The following is a 22,371-nucleotide window of genomic DNA, read 5'->3' as shown; positions in this document are numbered from 1 at the left end:
AAAATAGCGACATTATTTTCCTCAGAGATGTAGTGAAGTGTACAGTAAAAGATTGGAGTAGCCTGTAAATAATTAGTTTCTTATTTCTACTGGTAATGAGGTAAGAAAAGTACCAGTGAAGTGAAGTTCTTTGCTTGAAACAGCACACAGGCTTCATTCAATTTAAGATTAAAATATGTGAAATATATGATAAACCTTTTATAAGGATACCAAATGCAAAAGGGTTCAATATCTCCCAAAACGTTTAACATTGTCTTTTTTTGAACATTGAATTTTAAGAAATTCTTAAATTTTCATGACTGATGTCTGAAGTAGAGTGCCTCATTTGAGTGCTTTCTCGCTTTAAAGACTTTTTGAGGCATAATTCACATCGTCCTTTAATCTTTCCAAGTGCAGCTTTGGCAGAAAGTTCGTTTCAATGTTATATTTCTCTTTAGAAGACAAAGATTTAGAGATTGCAGCCATCTTTAATTTAGCAAACTAAAGATATTGAAGAAAGACCATGTTAATGGAAGAAAAGGACTAAACCATTTTACCCATATAAGTAGGTCTGAGCGTATATTTTTACAGATCGCTGATTAAGGCCTTTGTTCTGTTGTTTGAGTGCTTTTTTTTGTTTGTTCTTTTCTCACCTCCAGCAGGTAAACAATTAACTGAGCATGACGAGAAAAGGCTCAAATTCTGTCACAATCAGCACTTCTCATTTGCTGATGTGGGGTTTTAGGCTCCCTTATGTACCCCAGCAGAAAGCATAACACACCAACCAGTTCAAGACCTGAAGCAGCCTCTGAACTGCACTTACACTGTCTTATATGACCCGCATTACATTGTGCTGCTGTGAGGAATTTGTTATCAATCCCAGAGACTTGAAACATTTCAAACCTGCCCTTTGTATATGCTGATGTTTTGATGTTCATGGTTGCAAGGAGAGTGGCTGACGCCTAAGTCTTAGTTGAATAGTTCTGTCTCTATGTTGTGCAACTACATTTTTTTTTTTTTAAATGAATTTTCATTGGATTTAGATCAAAATAGTTTTCCAACGAAGCTAAACACAGAGATAATTGGATCTTGTATTATTCTGGTATAATTAATTGGTGTGTTAAATTGATATTTAGCTGACATTGATGTAATTCATCTGAGCACAAACCTATAAGAACCAGGAATGAACATTTTAAGATAAATTAGTGTTAAAGACAAATCTTTAATTTTTCTGTAAATTTTCTTGAGTCTAACAGGATCATTAATTGAGAACTCAGGTCTTTTTTTTTTTATACATGGTCAGATGAACTGCAATGCAATCAAATTTGCACAAGAGGTCAGTGTGACACTTTATTTCCCAAGATGTGTGAAACCTCCATTGAAGGTCAAATCGAACAATTTGAGCATTGCTAATAGAAGTTTCTAAACCAGATCTATTTATTATTAGTATATGAATAGTGGATTCATCCATTATTTCTAAACTACTAACATTAAACAGACCATTTTTTTAAGGACATAAAATCATTGAGTAACTTTTTCTCTTGAAAAAACAAAAATCTGAATAGAAATTGTTAACAATGTGTGCATTTGTTGTAATGTGAATATGTTGCGTTACCATGAAAGAAAATTTGTAAATGCCTTTGACAATTTCAACCCCCCAAAATGAGCACTTCGGAGGAAGTAACATTTTATTATCATTCAGCATTTTGAATGGGGGGGAGGAGTACTGTATTTTAAATGTTTTTGTATTAACGGTACTACAGATTAAGATCAAGGTATGTGTAGTTATATATTCCTCTTATTCCTGAATTGTCATGTATGTATGACAAGAACATGTGTCATACTGTATTCACCTTTCAGCACCACAAAAGTAATGGTTCACAGCACACACTAGTGGTCTGGATCTGAACACTACTGACAATGACATGACCAAAACCATTACTGAAAGGCAATAATATTTTATTCAAATGATGAGCAAGGTACAGTATGTATGTATACAATAACTAATTTTAAGATCCCATTTTGTTGTCAAGGACCTGTCATGCTATAACAATACGGTGGTATGCGTTCAGTATGTTGGCATGCAATTAGGGGGAAAAGAGCCCCCATAGCTCTTCTTAAAAATAATTACACTACAGAATGCAAAACCATGTGAACAATAAAGGTTAATCACTTGGCCGCCTGGCCATTCTGACGACAATGGGCAGGTGTATTAAACAAGCTACAAGTTTAAATATTGTATGTATAAAATGTCTATCTTACAATTTTTTTGGGGCTCGCACTGTCACCCTGCATTCACACTCAAATGGTCCCTCAGTTCCTTTACCTTCAGGGTAAAATATTCACACTAAAGGGAATGTGCTTGCCTTGTTTTGCTCAGGGAAATAATTGATCTCGGACAAAAACAGTCGAGTGCAACCTCCAGTATGCAGGAACCTGTCATCACTGTGTGGGAACATTTTAAAGAACAAAACAAACTGAGGCCTTTTTAATGAACTCTCTCACTAAATCATGGACATTAATCAATCATTGTCTATTATCAGCGGAATTACATTTCAAAAGTAATTACAATTGTAATGATTAATTATTAAAAAATAAATTAGCATCAATCGACGACATCCAGCCCTCTGCATCCAGCCACTGAGTGTGCACACTGTACAGAACAATTTGACAGGGCGTACCATTGCACCATAAAAACACATCATGTGCATAGTACTAGTCTTAAAAACAGACATATAGTAGGTACAGTTCAGAGTGACATGCAAATAGTAAGTACAAAAAAGATTACAGTCCCTTTCTCATACATTCAACACTTAAGTGCTGAAATAATTATAGTGTGGAAGCATTATATGTTTGAATTTTAATATTATTGTGTCAATATTCTAAGTTAACTAGAGACACATTAAGTGACTTTATGTATACGGATGAAGAAAGTGAGGAAAACAAATAAAGGGTAAACAAAAGTAACAGCTGCTGCTTTGGGATCTGAAATGAAGCACGTCAACAAATAAAAACTAAAAGAACTTCAGAAATATTTGCAGTGGCCAACGCCTCCAAATAAAGCTGACAACAGTCTTTTACTGCAATACCTCTTCAGATTTGTCATGCATAGATTTGTACAATACGTCTGTATCTGAACTATGCTGCCATCTCGAACTGACTTCAGTAGCCAGTTCTAATTAAAAGTTTGTTTTTTAAATTAGTATGCAAAATGTTTCCATAAATGACGTTTTTTTTTTTGGTGTCCTTAAATGTGCGGTTTGAAACTAATATGAGCATTTCTTACAATACAAAACAAATAAAACAAGTAAACACGTTCACAATTTTCACTTGAGGTTCAATCGTCATCATTTTCTGTTGTTAGTCGACAGGCAGACATCCTCTTCGAGAAGTGAAACAAACACGACAGCCAAAACATGTGAAACTGTGTTCCTCGGCACCACAACACCTTGTTTGTCTAAGCAGACCGATTTACAGCTTCAACCATAACAGATTATTATTTTAACATACAGAATATTTTTACACCAACACATTCTGTTTTCCTTGTATGCATTTGGTAAATCAGTAACTTCACCACTCATTTTGTTGCAGCTCCATGAATTTAATTTTTTTTTTTAGCAAACACCTAAAAATCATATAACTGTTCACTAGAAGCATCAGCTTTGCAAAATATTTTTCTCTGCACCATCCTTTATGCAATAATGACGAATATGATTGTTCACAAAGCACTATATCAACTGTTTTAAAGCTTTCTATCAATTATAGTAAAGGGGTGACGTCAAAAAAAACGTGTCAAACAGGAGTGTCTACAAGTGTGTGAATGTTCATACGTAGCTTATACGGTGTGTGCGTTGGGAAAGTAAACACATGCATTCAATGAAGTAAACATTTTTTTCACTCCCTTTTTTTCCATTTCAGGTAAACTGTGCAGATGCTTGCTCTAAAATATGTTACAAACCTGGACACCGCTACTCTGAAGCAGAGTGAACCAGACAATCGTTGTCAAGAAACCCGCTCTACTAAATGAGAGCGCCGATGGTTAACGGTGAAGACGACCATCACCATCTCCGGTTCCATTGCCCTGTGCACCTGAAAGTGTTGTCAAGTAAAGACAGGGAGAAACGCAAGCGGCTAAACTATGATAAAACCCGAAACTTGTTACAGTCGAAGCCTGAGACGAAGCATGCTCGGACTATAAATGCATGCAGGATAGAAGGAAGAGGAGGAGAGTGGGCAGGGCAAAGGGGGTGAAGGGTCAAGGTTCGGGAGGATCCTCTTCTGGAAGGGTCTCATGTGACGGTCACAAGTCTCACGACCCCAAGCGAAGCAGTGTCAGAGGAGAGAACGGAATAAAAGCCCAGAAAATGGCAGTCAAAGGGCCTCAGATCATTAATTTCTCCCTTTTATTCAGGGTCCGCCACACTTGTCCGCCTCCCAGGAAACGTACGTAGGTGTAGGCTGCCAGAATAAAACTGTGAATAAAGGGGTGTCGTGCTGTGTGATTGCAGGCAGGCAGATGCCAGCGTGCACATTAAACCCTCTGCATCAGGAAAGAGTCTCATCCTCTCCCACGTAGGGCAGCTCCATACTTCTCATCCCATCACCACTCTCCTGTTTCCTACGCAACACACCAGACATCAGTTATAGCAACGCTGCGGGCCTCCTGTCAATCATCCATCACCCGACAGAGAAATACACAAGCTGCTGTTTAGGAAATAACCATTTAACCGTTACATAAAGCAAGGCAGAGCGCATTTCTGTAGCACCATACAGTATACAAGGGGAGGCGGGAAAAAAAGAAGAAGCTAAAACTAAGAAAAGGGAAAAAAATTGGGAAAAGGGAAAAACATTATAATAAAGAGGTTAATCATTTTGTTGAGACACACAATGACATTAATTTACAGGCATGCTCTTTGATTAAGAGTGAACAGTGCTTCATGCAAGGGATGAGCAACAACTTAGCAAGATCAATGGATGCTCTTGGCTCTTGGAGTGTGGACAAAAACGTTTCTTTTGTTTGGACTGTGTCACAGAGGCAATTTTTTTGTACTTTTATTTTGAAGGTAAAAGTTTTGTGTTGTACTTTGCTGCGTTACACATTAACTCTATGATACTATAATGCCAATCATCGCAGCACCACAAACTGCAGTCTGAAGTATTACTGCAAAGTTGTCGATAACTCTTTAGACACGTCCACTTGAAACTCGGTTACATGAGATTGTACAGGCGTCTCCGATATGTGTACACTCTCTGTAAAAGTACATTATCCCACATATAAGGTGGTCACAATATATTTCTGCAAGTATTACGTTGTCGTTTGTATGGCCTTGTTCGTACAATGTAGCTTAAGTGAGTCAAATTTAGCTTTGACCATTCAAATAACTTCACTTTCCATATTTAAAAAAAAAAAAATATATATATATATATATATAATCAAAATGTTTTCTTTGCAATACACAGCACATGTTGCACCAAAAGCACCCTCATCCAGGAAATTCACAGTAAATAGCAGCGCAGATACTACAGACTCTGGAGCATAACGCAGCATTCCCAGAGATGGCTTGTCCAAACACCTCTAAACTAGCTCAGGCTAGTTTACAAACTTGATGCACAAGAGTATTTGACCATCACAGCCATACTGGGGAAATGCAGCTGCTTATATCATGCCGGGGGTCTTAAAGTATTCTCTCTACAGCTTAAACAGCACTGCAGCAGGCAGGAGTTGTCCCGTCATGATTTACCTTTTTTGGTTACAGTGAATGTAGCAGTATCTCACATTGCCTGCTCTGCCTTTCCTACGGGGCGGGAGAGGAAGGGGGGGGGGGGGGAGAGATAGTAACAGCATTGGCTGGCTATGCTGATGTGATTGTGATCGGACTGGGAGAGGACCAAGCGGTTCTCAGTGAGGATACGGAAGCGACAGAACACCGTTACGAGCACTTTGACTCGTAGTATTTCTGAGTGTGGAGGCTGTAGTGTGTCTGTGAGAAATCCTTACGTGAGCGTCTGTCCCGGAGCACACAAACCGCTGCGGTCCTCTTTCCGGCCCCAATCGAAGGGGTTACCAAAGGAGCGCTTCCTCAACATGGTTCTCACCATGATCTAGAAAAAAATACATAAATAAATAAATATTTATATGTATATATACATATTATATGTTTTGTTGAAGTTAGAAAGGTAAAAAAGAAAGGTATGGGCAGAAATGTGTGTTGCTACAAACTGAAATTGAATCATTTATATCTGAAATTTGAATTGCTTAACTTGAGTAATTACATTGGAAAAAAAAAAATCTGAACCACATAATTTGAATTTGTGCTATTTAACTTGAATGACTGTAAACTAAATATAATATAAAATAACTAAATATGAGGAGCATGATTTGAAATTAAATGTATAACTTTAGACACGAATTTGAATTAACTTTACCTGAATGTAATTTTGTTTCTGAAATTTGATCTGACCTCTTGAATAGAACTCTTTACGGACTTCCGCGTTCAGTTCTCACAATTAAAATTCAGTTCTTGAGTTCAAATGGGTCAAATTAATTCAATTTCATGAAACTGTATTTAGATTCACGTTTATTGAAATTCAATTTCAAATTATGCTTTTTAGATCAAATTCAAATTCAGTTTCTATTGACGCTGAAACACTTTTAACATTTTACACGCTTAATCGTGACGGTACGTTACCATTTTTTTTTACTAGATGCTTCATCTTACAAAACAGGCAGCCCTCATCATACCCCTTCATACCTAATGGTGCAATATTTTGTGCATGTAAAACATCTACACAGATGAATTCGCTGTGGTAACAAACGGTAACATGATGGCATAACGGCTGAACTTCAAAATCTGGTAGATTTAACATTTTATACTTCGTTGAGACGGTGGGAAGGTGTGTACATAGATGACGCTGTGTCCGTCCTTTTGACTTGAATTCTTAAGGGTTAGTTAGACAAGTTTACACTAGAAACAAATTCATCCCAAACTGTCGTATTCTTACAACATTTTGTATGAATTAATGTACGTAATGAAGTTGAAAAGCCAAAATGGGTCATACATCTGCTTGAGCACGAAAGTAAGGAGAGGGGAATCTACTGAGTGTAACGACCACACTGTGAGGTCGTGCATTGTGGTTGAAACATAGAAAATAGTAGAATTGAAAATATTATTTATTGAATGACAATTAGTGGATAATTACAGTTTGCTCATTCTCAGTGGCAGTTTTCAATCCCCCAACAGTGCAACTGAAACTGTGACAAATAAACTGTAACCACGGTGCCGTTTCCCTTAATGACACCAAAAGAATAGCAGATTAGCCGTGGGTGCGACTAAGATGTTCGCTAATGTTTCTGTTCGACAGAAATGAGTTTAGATACTGACCACTGTCGCCAGGCTCGGGATGTGTTTGACAGAGTTTTCCACCTCCTCCTCCGTCACCTCAATCAGCATAGAGCAGTTGTCATCCTCGGGAGGCAGAGGCTCGGCACCATGCCTCGTCACCCATGGGTGCACCTAGACAAGGAAAAACGAGGGAAAAGAAAAGGATTTCATTCTTATTCTGCGTCACGTATAGAGACTCAGACATATTGTTTTTGGACTCACACCAATGGAAAAAAAAACCAGGACTGGTGCAAGTGCAAAGAGTAGAGTAAGCTATTCATGCTGCCCACTAGCTTATCATTCAACAATTATGAAATCAAAACAGTATTTACAGTTATTTAACTCTCATAGTTCTATGTAAGTCCATTTAACAAGGAAAATGGCCTGTTTATTGACTCTCAAAATGGTATTGAGAACAAAAAGAAACAAGATAAAAGAGATCAAATATGGCAGGGAGAGTTGTCCAAAAACAGACCGGTCATTAGTCTGAAACTGACAAAACAGCACAATTTCAACAAAGAACACTTTTTTTTTTTTTAACAACAAATAAAAGCTCTACGTATAGTAGTGTACTGTCCCTCATGTAATATAAAGCCTGATTATGTGCAACCACAGAGTGTTTACCTTTATCTGTGGCACTGATATCCTACTCTCTGGATTCTTATCCAGCATTTTCAACAGCAAATCTTTGAAATCGTCTGATATGTCCGTACTGTTGTACAAAAACAAACAAAAAAACCCATCAGTAAATAGATAAATACATGACTGAATAAACAAATTACCATAATGTAACTTGACAGCCTTTGTAAAAAAATGCCTGAAGAAGCAGAACTTACTGTTCAGGTAACACCACCAGCTGGGTCTTGATTTTTTGATGCAGACTCAGAATGCGCTCATCCATAAATGGACACTGAATACAAGACATGTTTCTTTTTTTTTATAGATGACTAGCAGATTGTCTTTTAGGATGAACTTTCAAACAATAAGCAGTATTTACTCTGTCTATTTTTTAATTGCACACTCACCACTCCAAAGACAAAGCAATAAAGCGTCACTCCCATGGCCCAAACATCCAAAGCCTTTGTTTAAAAAAAACAAACAGAATAAATTCTTAAATGTTAGTGTATGATTGGTTGACATCCACAACTCTGCACAAGAAATATGTACTTGGGCCCAAGAAAAATATGAACAGTAGGGGAGTACTAAAACTAAGTATATTAGAAAAGAAAAGAAAAAAAAAAAAAAAGGGAACTTTTCATGCATTTCTGAGAATCACCCCCAGAGGGCACTAGTGAACTAACTGCTGCTTCACCTTTCCAGAGAAGTTCTTTCTGGTCTCAGAGAGCGCTTCAGGGGCAAGAAAAGCCGGCGTTCCCACTGTGCTGGTCAGGAGAGCGTCAGTGCCCTCAAACTGGTTACTAACTCCAAAGTCCGCTATCTTAATGTGTCCATCTTCTCCCACCAACAGGTTGGAGGGTTTGATGTCTCTGTGAATGATCCTCTGGTAATGTACTGTTAAAATAAAAAAATGATAAAAACGAATTTACAACGAGGTCCTATTTGTCCTGTGATGTAAACATGAATATATGAGTGCTATACGAGTCCTATTTGTAGAATTCTTCTTATGGCAAGAGATGATGAATAGTCTTAAAATAGCATTTTTACTCTCTGACTTTTTGAATTTCTAATTTTGAACAACATTGGCTTGGACTCATTAGTAAAAATCTGGCAGTGCACTCAGACAGGTAGCTAAATAAACACTTCATCAATTACTCCCAGCTACAGAAAGGATGACAGTTAATGTGCTGTCTTTATGTGTTTGAACTGATTTTTTTTTTTAAACTGAACAACCTGCTCTGTGACTTCAAACAGGCCCTTTTCTCTTTGGGGACGATCACCGAGAGTGAGTCCTGACCTAGAGTGAGTCTGGTGCAGAGACACCAACCAGTTTAATTAATATATAAACCTCTTCTCCTGTGCTGAAACGCATTAAGAGCCGCTGAGATGATGTGAAATGAGCCTTGTGGGTGGCTAGATTCAAAAACAGCACCGGTAAATGTTTTGTGCAAATGGCAGGGATGAATTTTAAGACGAGGGCAGATCTTGCGAATGCAGTAAGAGCTTCGTCTAGTTTCTGTGATCATACAGTTCTAATTTAGATATTCACAACTATTTAAAATAGAAACGAAAACTAAATGATGACTGACATATAGGTGCAGCTAGAATTGTATGATATGTCGTTTTGAAAAACAGCTTCTTTATTGTGAAGAGGTAACTGTCATGTCTGTCTGGTATTTTTAACACTTTACATAATACATTTCAGGAATCTAGCTTGATCAACATAAAATAAAACCTATTTAGGTTGCAACTCAGAACAAATCTAAATCTGAACAGAATAAACTGCGGTTGAATCAATACTGAATCATCTGTAAATTACAGTGTATCTAGAGGCGTACCAAACCATCTGAGAGATAAGACACACAACCTGAGTCAGCCCACATAATATCATCACAGCAGGCTGAGTGTAAGAGTACCAGGGGGGTTTGGGAGACTCACAGTATTCGATCCCCCTGAGCAGATCCTGGAAGTAAAAGCGTGCCTGGTCCTCGCTAAAAGGTTTATCTGTTGGCACCTCCATCACGGCCCTGAACACACATAAGCAGGTACGCGCACACTCAATTAGCAATCATGTGAGAAATGAGAAAGAGCTCATTCTGGTGTGACAACAGAAACATAAAAGAGGCTTTGCTTACCCTTTCTTTACCAGCTCAAACACTGTGACAGAAATACAGATGAGGCTAGTCAGGAAAGCTTTTCAGCAACCAAGACCAAACTAAAAAAAAACATTTTTTCATTTAAAATGGAGGTTTGAGATGAGGATGAGGTCTTTTTTTGGCTGGCTATGTGCTGGACTATGACTGTGTGCCATGTGTTTGATGTGTGTGTACATGTTGTTCTGAAGGCCGACTGTCTGGCCACAACGTACCCATGTACAGATGGTCCTCGCTGGGGTCATCCAAAACCTGCCACCAAATCACAGAGGAATGGAAATGAGTGAGAACACACACGTGCACACACGCAGACACACAATCAATCATCTTTTATATGTGGTAAAAATAAATACACCTTAACTGGAATCTGCACATAGATACTTTTTCCCGGTTAATGTAAACATGAATGTATGAGTGCAAAGCCGTGTCAATTCGACACACATTTATGTTACAGTATTAAACGATTTAGTTGTATTTGAGTTTCTTTAAAAGGTTTCTATTTATTTCTGCTCTCAAACTCTACTTTGTTTCCTTTTTGTGTTTAGAATACAATTCAAATCGTTTGAATTTGAGATATATATTTTTATATATTGTTAATCCATCCGCCCTTCCACCACATTCTGCTGAGGGAAGATGAAACACAATCAAAAGATTGAACCCAAACAGTTGTAATACTTGTATGCGTTCTCCCTGAAATTGTAGCCACTACAGATTAAACAACTTGATATCTGAAGATACGTTTACAGACATCTCCCTTTAAAATTAAATAAAAATAGTCAACTGCGTGTTTTAACGTTACTTACCTCCACTAGTTTGACTACATTAGGATGGTCGAGCTTTTTAAGGATGGCAATCTCTTGATAGACCCGCTCCAGTGGTCCTTTGGGCTGAGCGGGACCCTCAAAGGCTTCTCTGGCTCCGCGAGGAGGAGGTCTCCCTGATGGAGGAGAAAGCGACAATGTGGACGGGAATGGGTGACAGGCGAGGGAAAGACGGGATGGGAGCAAAGACGGGATGCACGTCAGTATTGGTATGCCGTGTTCATGTACCACTGGAGCATTACAGACTTCGCTCTCTGCTGTGTCAACCATCTGCCTCTGACTCCAGACTTACGTGGGAAGCCTGCCTGCCTCATCAGCCTCCTCTTGGAGAGCACCTTCATCGCCTGCAGGAGAGAGAGCGAAACGGGGATTTGGATTGGAGGAGGATAAGAGAAAAAAGAGAGAGGGGGTGGGAGAGTCCAGTGGGCAAGAGATCCAACGGAAAGACGAACAGAGACAGACAAAAAAAAGAAGAGGAAGATACAGCACTCTGCTATGATGCTTATTTGACAGTGCACCCACTCAACACACCTACAGATGACTATCCCAGCAACTGTAAATCTCTCCCTCACGTCATCCTTTGTGTGTTTGTGAATATGAACACTAACCAGGGTCATTAACACAAGAGACAATAAAAGCTAGAATTACAAAAGAAGACACTGGCTGTTCCGGCTGCCAATCGTGGTGTGAAATGATTGAAATGCAAGCAGACAAGTTGTGACTGACAAATATTCAACACATCCACAACAAACAGTATTTCTTCCACACTGCTTGGTCTGGGACGTTTGTTATTTTAGTCGTTTTTGTCCTTTAAAATCTATTCACCTCGAAAAATAGAAAGACTGTGAGGAAGAATGCCTTCAAACATCAAATCCAACTTCCTATTTTTATCTGTCGGATGGCAAACATAAACAAAATTATTGAGTGAATGGAGGTTAACGGTAACCTTCAAGTGCTATGACAGCTCATATTCATGCGCTGCAAATGTCTAGCTCGCAATTCGTAATCGATTTCCCTGATCATGTCTTTAACAATAACCAGAGCTGACGAGCAGTGAGTCAGTGATGAACAGAGAGCACTTTGGGTGACAGCTACATTGTTCGGGGGAAACACACTTCTCCTCTAATAGCCTCAATGCCTTCAGATATTATGACAATGATATAATCACTAAATGCGACATGTGGGCTTTGTCACTTGGGAGGAATATTAATAATCCTCATGTCATTGTCAGTTACTATCAGGCAGCTTAATGAGAATTGCAGCAATAATCAAGAACAACAAAGAGAAAAGCTTGAGCTGATGTGTTATTACATTACTCGGCGAGCTCATTTATCTGGAGACATTTTCACGAGTGGGTGGGTGTGGGGTGGACTGGATTGAGGAATGAAAGGGAAGTGACACAAACTGTTATTAACAGCTGGAAATCACATCTGTATTTAGTGTGTGCATGAAAAACTCACATAGTATGTGTTGTCGTCTTCATTGTAGGCCAGCTTGACAACACCGTAGGAGCCCTGGACCAGGAAGAAGTAAAAGAGGATAGAAGCCAAAAGTGAGATTGAGCAGCTGTCATTTCTTCATGAGACAAAAAAAAAAAGAGAAAGAAAAATCACCCTGGGTGCAAAGCAAACATTCAAAATACATATAAGCAAATAAATAAATACACACAGGAACAAAAACACAAACACATACACACAAGGGATGTGAGTGGGCTGACAGTGTACACTGAAAGAGTACTAGCTGCATCAAAGTGAGAACTGAGAAATTATCATTTCTCCCTCACTCTTTCATTTTTGATTTCAGGCTAATTAAGGAAACTAGATCTGGTTTGTGCTATCAAGCTCCCCTGCCCACACACAGGAAATTCAGGTTAAAAAGTAGGCCCAATTAGTAGTCTATGTGCTCAAATTCATGCACAAAAAAAAAAAAAAAAAAAAAAAAAACAGAGAGAGATAGAGAGACAGGGAGAGAGGGCAGGATCACTTCCTGCTGGGGGAGCAGATTGCAGATTGGAGAGGCAGCACAGAGCTCATCCTGCAGTCAAGAGATGATCTGATAACAGGAGCCTCTCCAGCAATCCTAAAAGGCTTTAATTGTCTCCGCCGCACACGCACGCGCACGCACACACACACACACACACACACACACACACACACACACACACACACACACACACACACACACACACACACACACGTTACCATAACTACCGACATGCAGACATGCACATTCTGCCTGAGAAAACCCACAATCTAAAACATGCATACATTTATTTACTCACTCACTCACTCACTCACTCACTCACTCACTCACTCACTCCCTTGTATCCACTAAGCCTTGCACAACCCTTAGAGAGCGCTATTTATACCAGCCTCTCATCCATCTTCCAACTCTCCCATGGCCCGGCAGTTTACACAGAGTTTGGGAAATGAGGACAGCCGGGAGAGAGGATATCAGAGACTGTTACTGCCTGTCCTTGATGATGTGCGCTACTTGACAGACATGCAGTAGGCGGAAGGCAGAAGAAAAATGGAAGAGTCAGTGAAAGGGAGCAATCAGGGAGTTGTCTCTGATGGTACCTTTCCAATCTCATCTTTCAGCTTGTACTGGTTGAGTTGGACACAGTCCTTGAAGAGAGAGAGAGAGAGAAAGCAAAAAGAAGAGAGCAGAAAAATGGTTCATCACATCAGCTATTTTAGCAGCTACATAGCCTCCATGCATCATATTTTCTCTTCTTGTCACACAAGTCGGTATGACTCTGCAATCACTTGTGCCTTGATAAAACCAGGTGTGCAGTTTTATCAGAACAGCTCATCAAGTCATCAAAGGCAAGAATGGAGAAATCCAAAATAAAGACTTGCACTTTGTCTGCATTTTGGCAGTAATCCCACCTGCTCTTCTTCCAGTGGGCTTGAGATTCTAGAGGCAGGGTGCGCGGCCCAGCTACAACAGTTTTGGAGCACATTTTTAGAATCTTTAGAGGGAAGTAGGCAGGTGTATTTTAGGTGTCATTTTGCGGTGAAAGGCGGCGTGGATTTAGAACAGCATGTGAACGGGTCGCCCTGACTTTCCAGCACCTCATTAAAAATACACTTCTAAATGTATTTATAAACTTAATCTATTTTCTTATTGGTCTCTGGATCACCGATAGCATGACACTTATCTGTCATCTACGACATGTGCACGTATTATATAGGAGGACCTCTGCAGCCCGAAGAGAGATTCTACCTACATCTACATGTAACAGGAATCACAGCTAATTTCTACATCTACTGAGACTGTAAAGCCTTACCTTCTCATCCACAAAGCTCGGTCTTTACCAGTGTGCTGCTGCTTTTAAGACAAACGCACATGTATTCTGCTTACTTTCAGACAGCGGTGACATGATGATGCACTGACAGATGTTCAAGAGGAGCACCTCCGAAAGAGCTGGGCTCTACGTGAACATTAGGTCTGCTCATCCACGTGTAATGCTTTCTGCAATACACAATTCTTAAGGGAGTACACTCGGTCAGATGGTGCGGAGAAGCAAACTTATATAATTACAATTATTATCACACAGGCAGTAGCCTCATATTAGCTGATTTCCTGTGATTTCTTGATCATCTGATTAGTGACAGACACAAATCTAGGGTGACTACACAGAGCATAAATATCAATATATTACTGCTATCAATATGGCAAACCGTAATCGGAGCGTTATTTTGTGTTCGTAGTGTTACTTTTGTACAACAAGGGCTCAGACATTGCCGGCTACAAAATTACCTTCACAGATAGCTTAATTTTTTATTTATTTATTTATTTTTTTTAAACCATTTTAGCCTCAAGGCTCGACCATACCTGGAGATCTGTGATGGAAACACTGTGGGATTCCACAGTGGGCCGGCGGGGCAGGCGTGGAGAGGAGTGAGGTGATGTGATGGGGGAGTACGGTAGTGACGGGTAAATATAGCGCCCGTTGAGTCCCGGGGAGCTGCAGGGTGATGTTGCACTTTGCGAGCGCTCCTGCAGAGAGAGTTTCCTGTCAGACAGGTTTAATCTTCCTCTTTGCTCTTGGCTTCCGGGAAGCAGAGCCTCTGGCCGACCAACTGTGTGGGACAGCAGGTCGCAGGACGGAGTCCGGAAAGGTGCTGCCGTAGAGGAAGCTGGCTCGGGTGTCTCAGAGCTGTCCATTTCTTCTACCTGACATGCGATACATTTAAATTGTTGTCATTTTCCGTATTGCATAATCTTGTATGTCATGTTTTCTATGTATTATATGATGGTTAATATGCAGCATTTGGCTGTTTGCATCAACTTTATATGAGACAATATAGTTCGTGCTTATCTTTTAAGCTGACATTTCATACATTTAACAGTAAGATTTAATAACATTTTTCCTTCTTTTTCTGTATTTACAGGATAACTAAATAATATACCTGTCAGGCAAAAATAATTACTTGATAAGTTTACACTTTTGCTGAGACTTGATCAAATGTTGACTCTACTTATGCTCCTGAGCTTTAAATTTAAACTATTAATGGATTTACCAAAACACAAACTATCCCAGTGGGTATCATGTCAAAGTGAGAAAACGTATTTGGTACATTTCATAGACTCAAATGTCCAATTAGGTTTCATCTCTTTTACAAATATTGTGACCTGGGTAGGTTTCATCTTACCTCCTCCTCCCCAGCCTCCCCAGGTGGCCTGCTGGGTTCATACTCCGTGACCACGATGAGGGACTCCATGGGGTCCGGCGAGGGTGTTTCAGAGTGGATGTTCAGAGGTGGAGCGGGACAGCTGCACAGCAGATCAGGCAGGGGTTGTGAGGATTGCACTGGGGGTGCATGGCTGCCGCAGGAGGCCGGGGGCTCAGCGGAGGGCCACGGGGTGACGTGACAAGGAAACATGGTGCCTCTTCACAAAACCTGACAACCACTGCTCCATCAGATGGGAACCTCAGGGGGAATGGTGTCTAAGATACAACAGCAAATAGCAGGATGAGAAATTGCACGTGGAGAACAACTTAACGTCCTTTCAACTAATTATTTTCGGACTTTTTAAGACTCTGTACCCCCTAAGGGATACCCTAAAAAAAAAAAGCGTAATGCTTTTCTACCTTTCATAAAATTCCCCAATAATAACTAATATCAAAATCCCTTCTACCTTCTCCAGTATCCCTCTTTCCTGACAAGATGGAGAACATCAACTTGCAAATCTAAGAATCACTGCTTTCTCTTATTAAGGGGAGCATCACTTTATGCACTTTCCATTCTCTCTCTTTGGAAGATGTCTCTGAACATCTGTTCTTGAGCTGGCCCAACACTTGTACTCTGGACCCTCGGAGCGCTTTCAAGCCATCTCACCAACAATTATTACGCAAATTATTCACGCTTTACTGGCTTTGTGTACATTTGCCCATGATGTTTACAGGCTCAGGTTACTTGTTACCAAAAAAAAGCTGACTCGACACTTGAGTTCTTGCACGTTGAGAACTACAGGTCGGTCGCACCGATATCTTTCTTATACAAATTTTAAGAACGGGCAGTTTTCACCCAAATCTCGGATTTCTTCACGAGACTTAAACCAACCTGGTTTCAAGAGATCCGCTATGGTTGAATTGTACCTCATTTGTACATGGCTTTGGACAAATGAACAAATGTAACACTAAATGCTTAGGAACTGCTGACATCTAGCATACAATTATCTTGGTTGAGCAGCAAAGTGATAAATCATCACGTGCTGATTATAGTGTCTGCAAACAACATCAACAAATATCAATAGAAAGCACTTAAACTATCAATAGCTTCAATACCTAAAATAACTGCAACTTCCAGTTAACACAGTCATTCCATGCCATATTACTCCTAATAATGCCTGCTCTTTTTACTGTCTCAATGTCCTGTGTATTTTTTTTTTTTTTTTTTTACTTATAAAACAATGAGTAACTGCATCTTTTTAGCCAGCAATAATCTAGGGCTGTCTTAAATCCCACAACACAGTATGACAAGGATTATGTGTAACGTCTACGGTTTAATTACCTACAGAGCTGGCGCAGCGCGAACCATCTTGTGGGTGTAATGAAAAGGTGGGGGGAAAAACAATCAAAGATGCAATTCACTAGCTCTGAAACATAAGCAGATACATCATCTTTCCATATGAAACAACCGGGGAGCCGGGACTTTTCCCACGCATTCTGTTAAGTGCTAATTAATGCATGCAAACACTTCTAGTATCACAAATTTCAACTCTAAGTGGACAGATTTGGTGTGTCTATAAAAGCAACAGTTCAGTCTGCTTTTGATGTCAGTTGCACAACATGTTAATTATTATCTGCAAAGCATCTAACCACAACCTTTTTACCATAATTTCAAGAGGACCATTTCCATCTCTACGTCCACTAAGCTTATTATCTGCTCATTATCTCGGAGAGGAATGGAGGGAGAGAAGGAAAGCAGACAGGAACAGAAGAAGACGGAGAGAACGCCCTGATGTCTGTCCCGGTTCTGACAGGATTGTGGAACAGTCCTTGCGTGTGAGCCCAGTAAACCTCAAAGATACAGAAAAACAACGGGAAGCCATGAAGTAAACAAGACAGTGGGAGTTCTAGCCAAGTTCAGGGTGAGGACCGTGTGTGGGGAGATATACACCCACAGGTGGCCTCTCTGCCTCCAATGCCAGCCTATACACAGTGATGTAAACTAAGTAGAAGGAAAGGATCACCACAGGGACTCATTTTGAGAATAACTGTTTCATAGGCAGGAGCAAACATCATCTTTGGGGTTTCTGACTGCCGGGTCTCTTTAGGCCTATACAACCTTGTAAAATTTGCCATTACAGAAAGTCCATGTCCGTTATTATTTTTGAGACATTATGTCACACAATATTAGTTTCAGCTCTTCCAACACGATCCCGTATTTACTGCGAAGGCTGTTGTTCGTCTCTGCCGGAGGACACTTATTCTCCTCCTCAAGGTCGGTCGAACATATCTGGCCTTTATGACCTCAAAGTGTGAATAACTATTCTGAAAAGCAGACACTCATGTGACATTTACTGCCAAAGCAAAATGACATTCAACTGAAAATAAAGCTCTTGAAATCAATTTGACTTTTAACACACACTACCACTGTCACTATATTAACACAATGTTCCCTGATAAGAGCATTCAGCTTCAGTAGAGTACAGAGACATGACCCTGACTGAAACTCAGAGCTACAGCAGGCTTTTTATATCCAGAGACGAGAGGCAACTTACCAAGCTTGACCTACTTTGATGTCAGATAAATGGTAAGACACACACATCAAGGCTTGTTTCCATTCACACAACAAGGTGTTATTGCAGGTGTCTATTAATGACATCAAATACTCCAGAAACACAATATTACTGCAAAATTCATTTTCAGTCTCTGCCCAGCAGGCTTTGGAAATTTGATTTGAGTATCAGTGAAACAGTGGTTCATTTTATTTCTTGTGCTTTCAATGTCAGCAATAATTGTCTGTCCAGCGGGATAAGCGGTAAGATGTTGACATCAACAGTCATTAATAGAGACCGGAGTTTCTGAAACTACTGCTAACTAAGCACTGATCACAATCCTTTACCTCGAAGCTGAGAACGTTACTACGGCCTGACACAATTAACTCAAGTCAATCTGTTGACCAATCGGTTTTAGTTGCGTCACTCAAATTAGGTGAGAATGGACACATGCTAACACTACATCCAAGCTTTCAGCAACACATGACCAATCCTTGCAAGCCATTTAGTGCAAAGTATCACTTCTGCTCCCCTGGCACGACATCAGCCTGCGCCAGACCTCTTCATGTTGACGCTGCTTTAGTTTTCTGGACAGCTTGTTTTCTTTGTTAAGTCCTTTGATTAGAAACGTTTTCGAGACACTTTTGTTCATTTTTGATGAAATAAACACATTATTTGAGTTCAATGCTCCGTGTGCTTCGTTATTTGCTGTGGCCATCGAGCCGGGACATAACAAATTGGGGGCAATTTACAGCAATTTAAGGTTTAAACTGTGGTAACTGTTAAACGTGCTGCATGGTGGGGTCATGTGTAAAGCATTTGTGTTTTTTCTAGAGTTGAGGTGGAGCACATTGTTCAAATTCGCGCCTCTCCCCGGTGTTTGACAGGGAGTGGTGTAAACGTGGAGGATTCCCCAGGAGAGTGAAATAGCGAAATCCAACCTTGCACTGAAACAGTGTCGATTTCAATCCCTCTGCAGCTCCCAGACAAAGATATCACACGACTGAACTGCTGGCTGAAGCCCTAAACTTCCCTGATCCCTGGCGATGACAGCAGCACGATGGAAGAACAAGGAGTTCGATTTGAGCCCTGTGAAACACCAACAGATGCTGCCCAGCTCCAGATGCTGTACTGCGTCTCTTATCGTAACAAAAATCACATGACCTGACCTTCACTATCTGGGCAGGAGAGGGAGGGGAGGAAGAGAGGACTTATAAAGAGCTCGCGGGGGGGGGGTCCAGGCCATGTACAGCATTAATAACAACACAGACGCGGTCTTACAGACATACCAGTACAACGCGGAGCCATCTGGAGTTGAGGAGTATCCTCAGGTTCATTAAAAGATCAACAGGGCAACACTGTCAGCGATCTGCGGGGCATGCAAGAGATAAGCTCCTGTAAATGGAGGGATGAATGTCCTCGATCAGCAACACTGCAGTGGTATAAAACAATCGCAGCTGAATATTACTGACCAACTGAAAAAAATGAATAGGCAGCCTGGATATCGAACTCTGAAATACGCCACAATTAGGCTTTGTTGTGAAATACTCTTTGGGGTTCTTCATCTATTCTCAACTCTAAATCAACCCCATAAATAAAGATGATAAATGCTGAGGGTAATTTTCTCAATTAATCATCAGAAAGTCGTCACAAATGTGCATCGCATTATTCCTTAACCTTAATTCACGATGACAAAAATCAAATGTCTGCATTTTTTTTTTCCAAAGTTGTTGACATGAATAATTATAATAATATGAGAATAAAAAAACCTTCATATTGAATCTTTTGGAGCAGTTATTAAATGATAATTAGTTATAAGGTTTTGTTCAATAAAACCACTGGGTTATCAAAGTAGTTTTGTCAACCAATCAATTAACTGTGTTTAAACTAGATTTAAACTACAGTGACACAATAATGGTAATATATCTGAGTTACTAGTTAGATTCTACGGATGGAAGGTAATATCGCCACATCCGCGGTATTGTCCTAAAATCAAATATCGGACAGGCCAATAAAATAACAGTTTATATATGCCTTATGCTGGCAAAATGCTTGACACCATGTCCCTGCAGCCTGATCTCTTTCTTCATGCGTGAAAGAGGGTACAACAATATGTCTGCTGCGTCAAGGTTTTCTTTTAAATGATCCCAAACTAGCAAAAGTTTCTATTTGCAATGATTGTCGTAGGGAGAGCGCATCCATCCTGGTCTGTTTAAGTTGGATGAATCTTACAGTTTTGTTTGAGAAATGCTGAAATAAAAGAAATATGGCAGGCTTTACATAACCCAAGTAAAAGTTCTTTATTTTGAACCAGCAAACGTGTGTATACATTGAAAAGCATTGTACTTTATGTCTATATCTGTCAGTGGGCCATCACAAAAGGAGTAGGCATGATATTATAATATATAATCTCGAACTTCAGGTGGAAAAAAATATGTGCACATATCGACAATCGGCCAAAAGAGGTGGAAAATATCAGCATATCAGATATAGGACATGAAATCCAGTATCATACATCCCTGTAAATGATCACAGAGTACTGCCCATCCACAGAATAAGGAGCTAAATGTGTCAACAGAGACTATTTGGGAAAATGTGCTCTCAGATTTCCAACTCAAAATTTTAGTCCATTAGATCACCAGCAAAAAAAAAAAAAGATGAAAATGTGTATTTCCAATAATCTGTCATCATTTTATAATGTGGCTATTCATCCTCATGATACATTTTAGTTTTTCCATCTTCTGAATAGAACAGTGAACAACAACAACAACAACAACAACACTGGCATAGTAGATACACAACATCAGAGGGATTTATGGACTCTTTCATAAAGAATATGCAACAACTTAAAAAGCGATAACGTTACATAATAACAACGGAGACAAAAGCTGTTCCCACATTACGATCCGGACCAGCATCACTTTGAGCAAAAGGTCTTAAAAACCGACGCATGAACACCACAAACCGGGACACAATTTTCTCCGCAATTTCGACAAACACAAATGACATCTGCGAGTTCAACTTTAAAACGAGCCACTCGCCGCGGTATCAAAAGGTTTCACCGTTTCCGTCGCAGTGACAGCTGACGTGACACTCACAACCGAGAGTGGGCTGGAAACGACACACACACACACACACACACACACACACACACACACACACATACACACACACAAAAAAAAGTCACACGGAAAACGTCGTCTTTTAGCTTGTCAAGCTTCAAAAAAAAAAAAAAAAAAAAAAAAAAATCCGAGCAGCCCAGCTAACGTTAGCAGCTGTCAAGATCCAGATGTTGTAGACGCGCAGGAGTCGAGGATGCTAATACCGCTCCGTCACGTTCACAGTGCAACCACTGGATTTAAAAAAAAATAAAATAAAATAAAATTCAAACGCGACAATGAAAACTGTGAAAACATTACCTTCACGTGGTCCTTCTCCCTCTTCAGCTGCGGTGTGAGTCCTCTCGACAGCTGCTAGCTGAAGAAAACGGAGACTGTGTCAGACTGTTCATGTTGTGGCCGACCGACCAATCCAGAGGAAGCGCGCAGGTCACGTGCTTCACGTGGCGGAAGTGTCGGGAGCAACCTTTTAACGTGATGCTGCGTTCAGCGACAGCCTTAAAAAAAACGAAAACAAAAAAAAACATCTGTTACATGTGGGGAGGTGCAATTTGCCTTTTGTCCTCCTTTTTTTGTTTATCGCACGAGTTCGATATAAAACCACTTCATGATTTTTGGGGTATTCCTCCTGCAAAAACACTTTACGGCCAAGTGCCCCCCCCTTGTGGTGAATGAGAGAGTTGCACCCTAGAATTAGCAAAACAGCTTTGTTATTTTCAGGCTCTTTTAGGTTAGGTTAGGTTAGGTAGTTACTTTATTAACCCCCGAGGGGACATTTTTTTCGCTACAGCAGCATACAGAAGCAATAAGATAATAATAGAATAACAGAAAAGCAATAAAATAGCAGTAAAATATATAAAATGCACAGCATATACAGTACAGTATAAATCTATATATATTATATACAAACAACCAAGAAACACAGTCAACAGTGTTATTGTTATGTGATGGATTTTGCCAGAGGTGAGGTACAGTCTTATTGCGGTCGGCAGGAATGATCTCCTGTATATGTCCTTGTGACAGCGGAGCTGGAGGAATCTTTTAGAGAAAGGAGACATTGTGACCT

At 40.0% G+C, this 22,371-nt stretch overlaps 1 protein-coding gene across 4 annotated transcripts; it reads right to left on the bottom strand.

Annotated features, from left to right (window-relative positions):
• Positions 1-1,921: 1,921 nt before the first annotated feature.
• LOC138206533 (calcium/calmodulin-dependent protein kinase kinase 2) lies at positions 1,922-21,703 on the bottom strand. Of its 4 annotated transcripts, none has more exons than XM_069163319.1 (18): positions 21,606-21,703; positions 15,615-15,910; positions 14,794-15,135; positions 13,533-13,580; positions 12,414-12,467; positions 11,246-11,297; positions 10,936-11,069; positions 10,348-10,384; positions 10,115-10,136; positions 9,918-10,006; positions 8,674-8,873; positions 8,387-8,440; positions 8,198-8,271; positions 7,986-8,073; positions 7,362-7,493; positions 5,978-6,081; positions 5,721-5,774; positions 1,922-4,790 (listed from the first exon to the last, which is right to left on the bottom strand). In XM_069163319.1, exons 2-18 carry the CDS (start codon positions 15,843-15,845, stop codon positions 4,703-4,705), a joined length of 1,803 nt encoding a protein of 600 aa, XP_069019420.1. In that variant the 5' UTR covers positions 15,846-15,910; positions 21,606-21,703; the 3' UTR covers positions 1,922-4,702. The 4 variants fall into 4 exon arrangements, with proteins under 4 accessions (XP_069019420.1, XP_069019429.1, XP_069019437.1 ...); XM_069163328.1 differs by having other exon boundaries at positions 1,922-4,597; XM_069163336.1 differs by lacking the exon at positions 5,721-5,774.
• Between the last annotated feature and the right edge of the window lie 668 nt (positions 21,704-22,371).

Source organism: Embiotoca jacksoni, unplaced genomic scaffold (genome assembly GCF_022577435.1).
Source record: "Embiotoca jacksoni isolate LCO1_2020_lvr unplaced genomic scaffold, fEmbJac1.0.p SCAF_10, whole genome shotgun sequence".
Lineage (NCBI taxonomy): Eukaryota > Metazoa > Chordata > Actinopteri > Embiotocidae > Embiotoca > Embiotoca jacksoni.
This window is presented reverse-complemented; position numbering and strand designations above follow the sequence as displayed.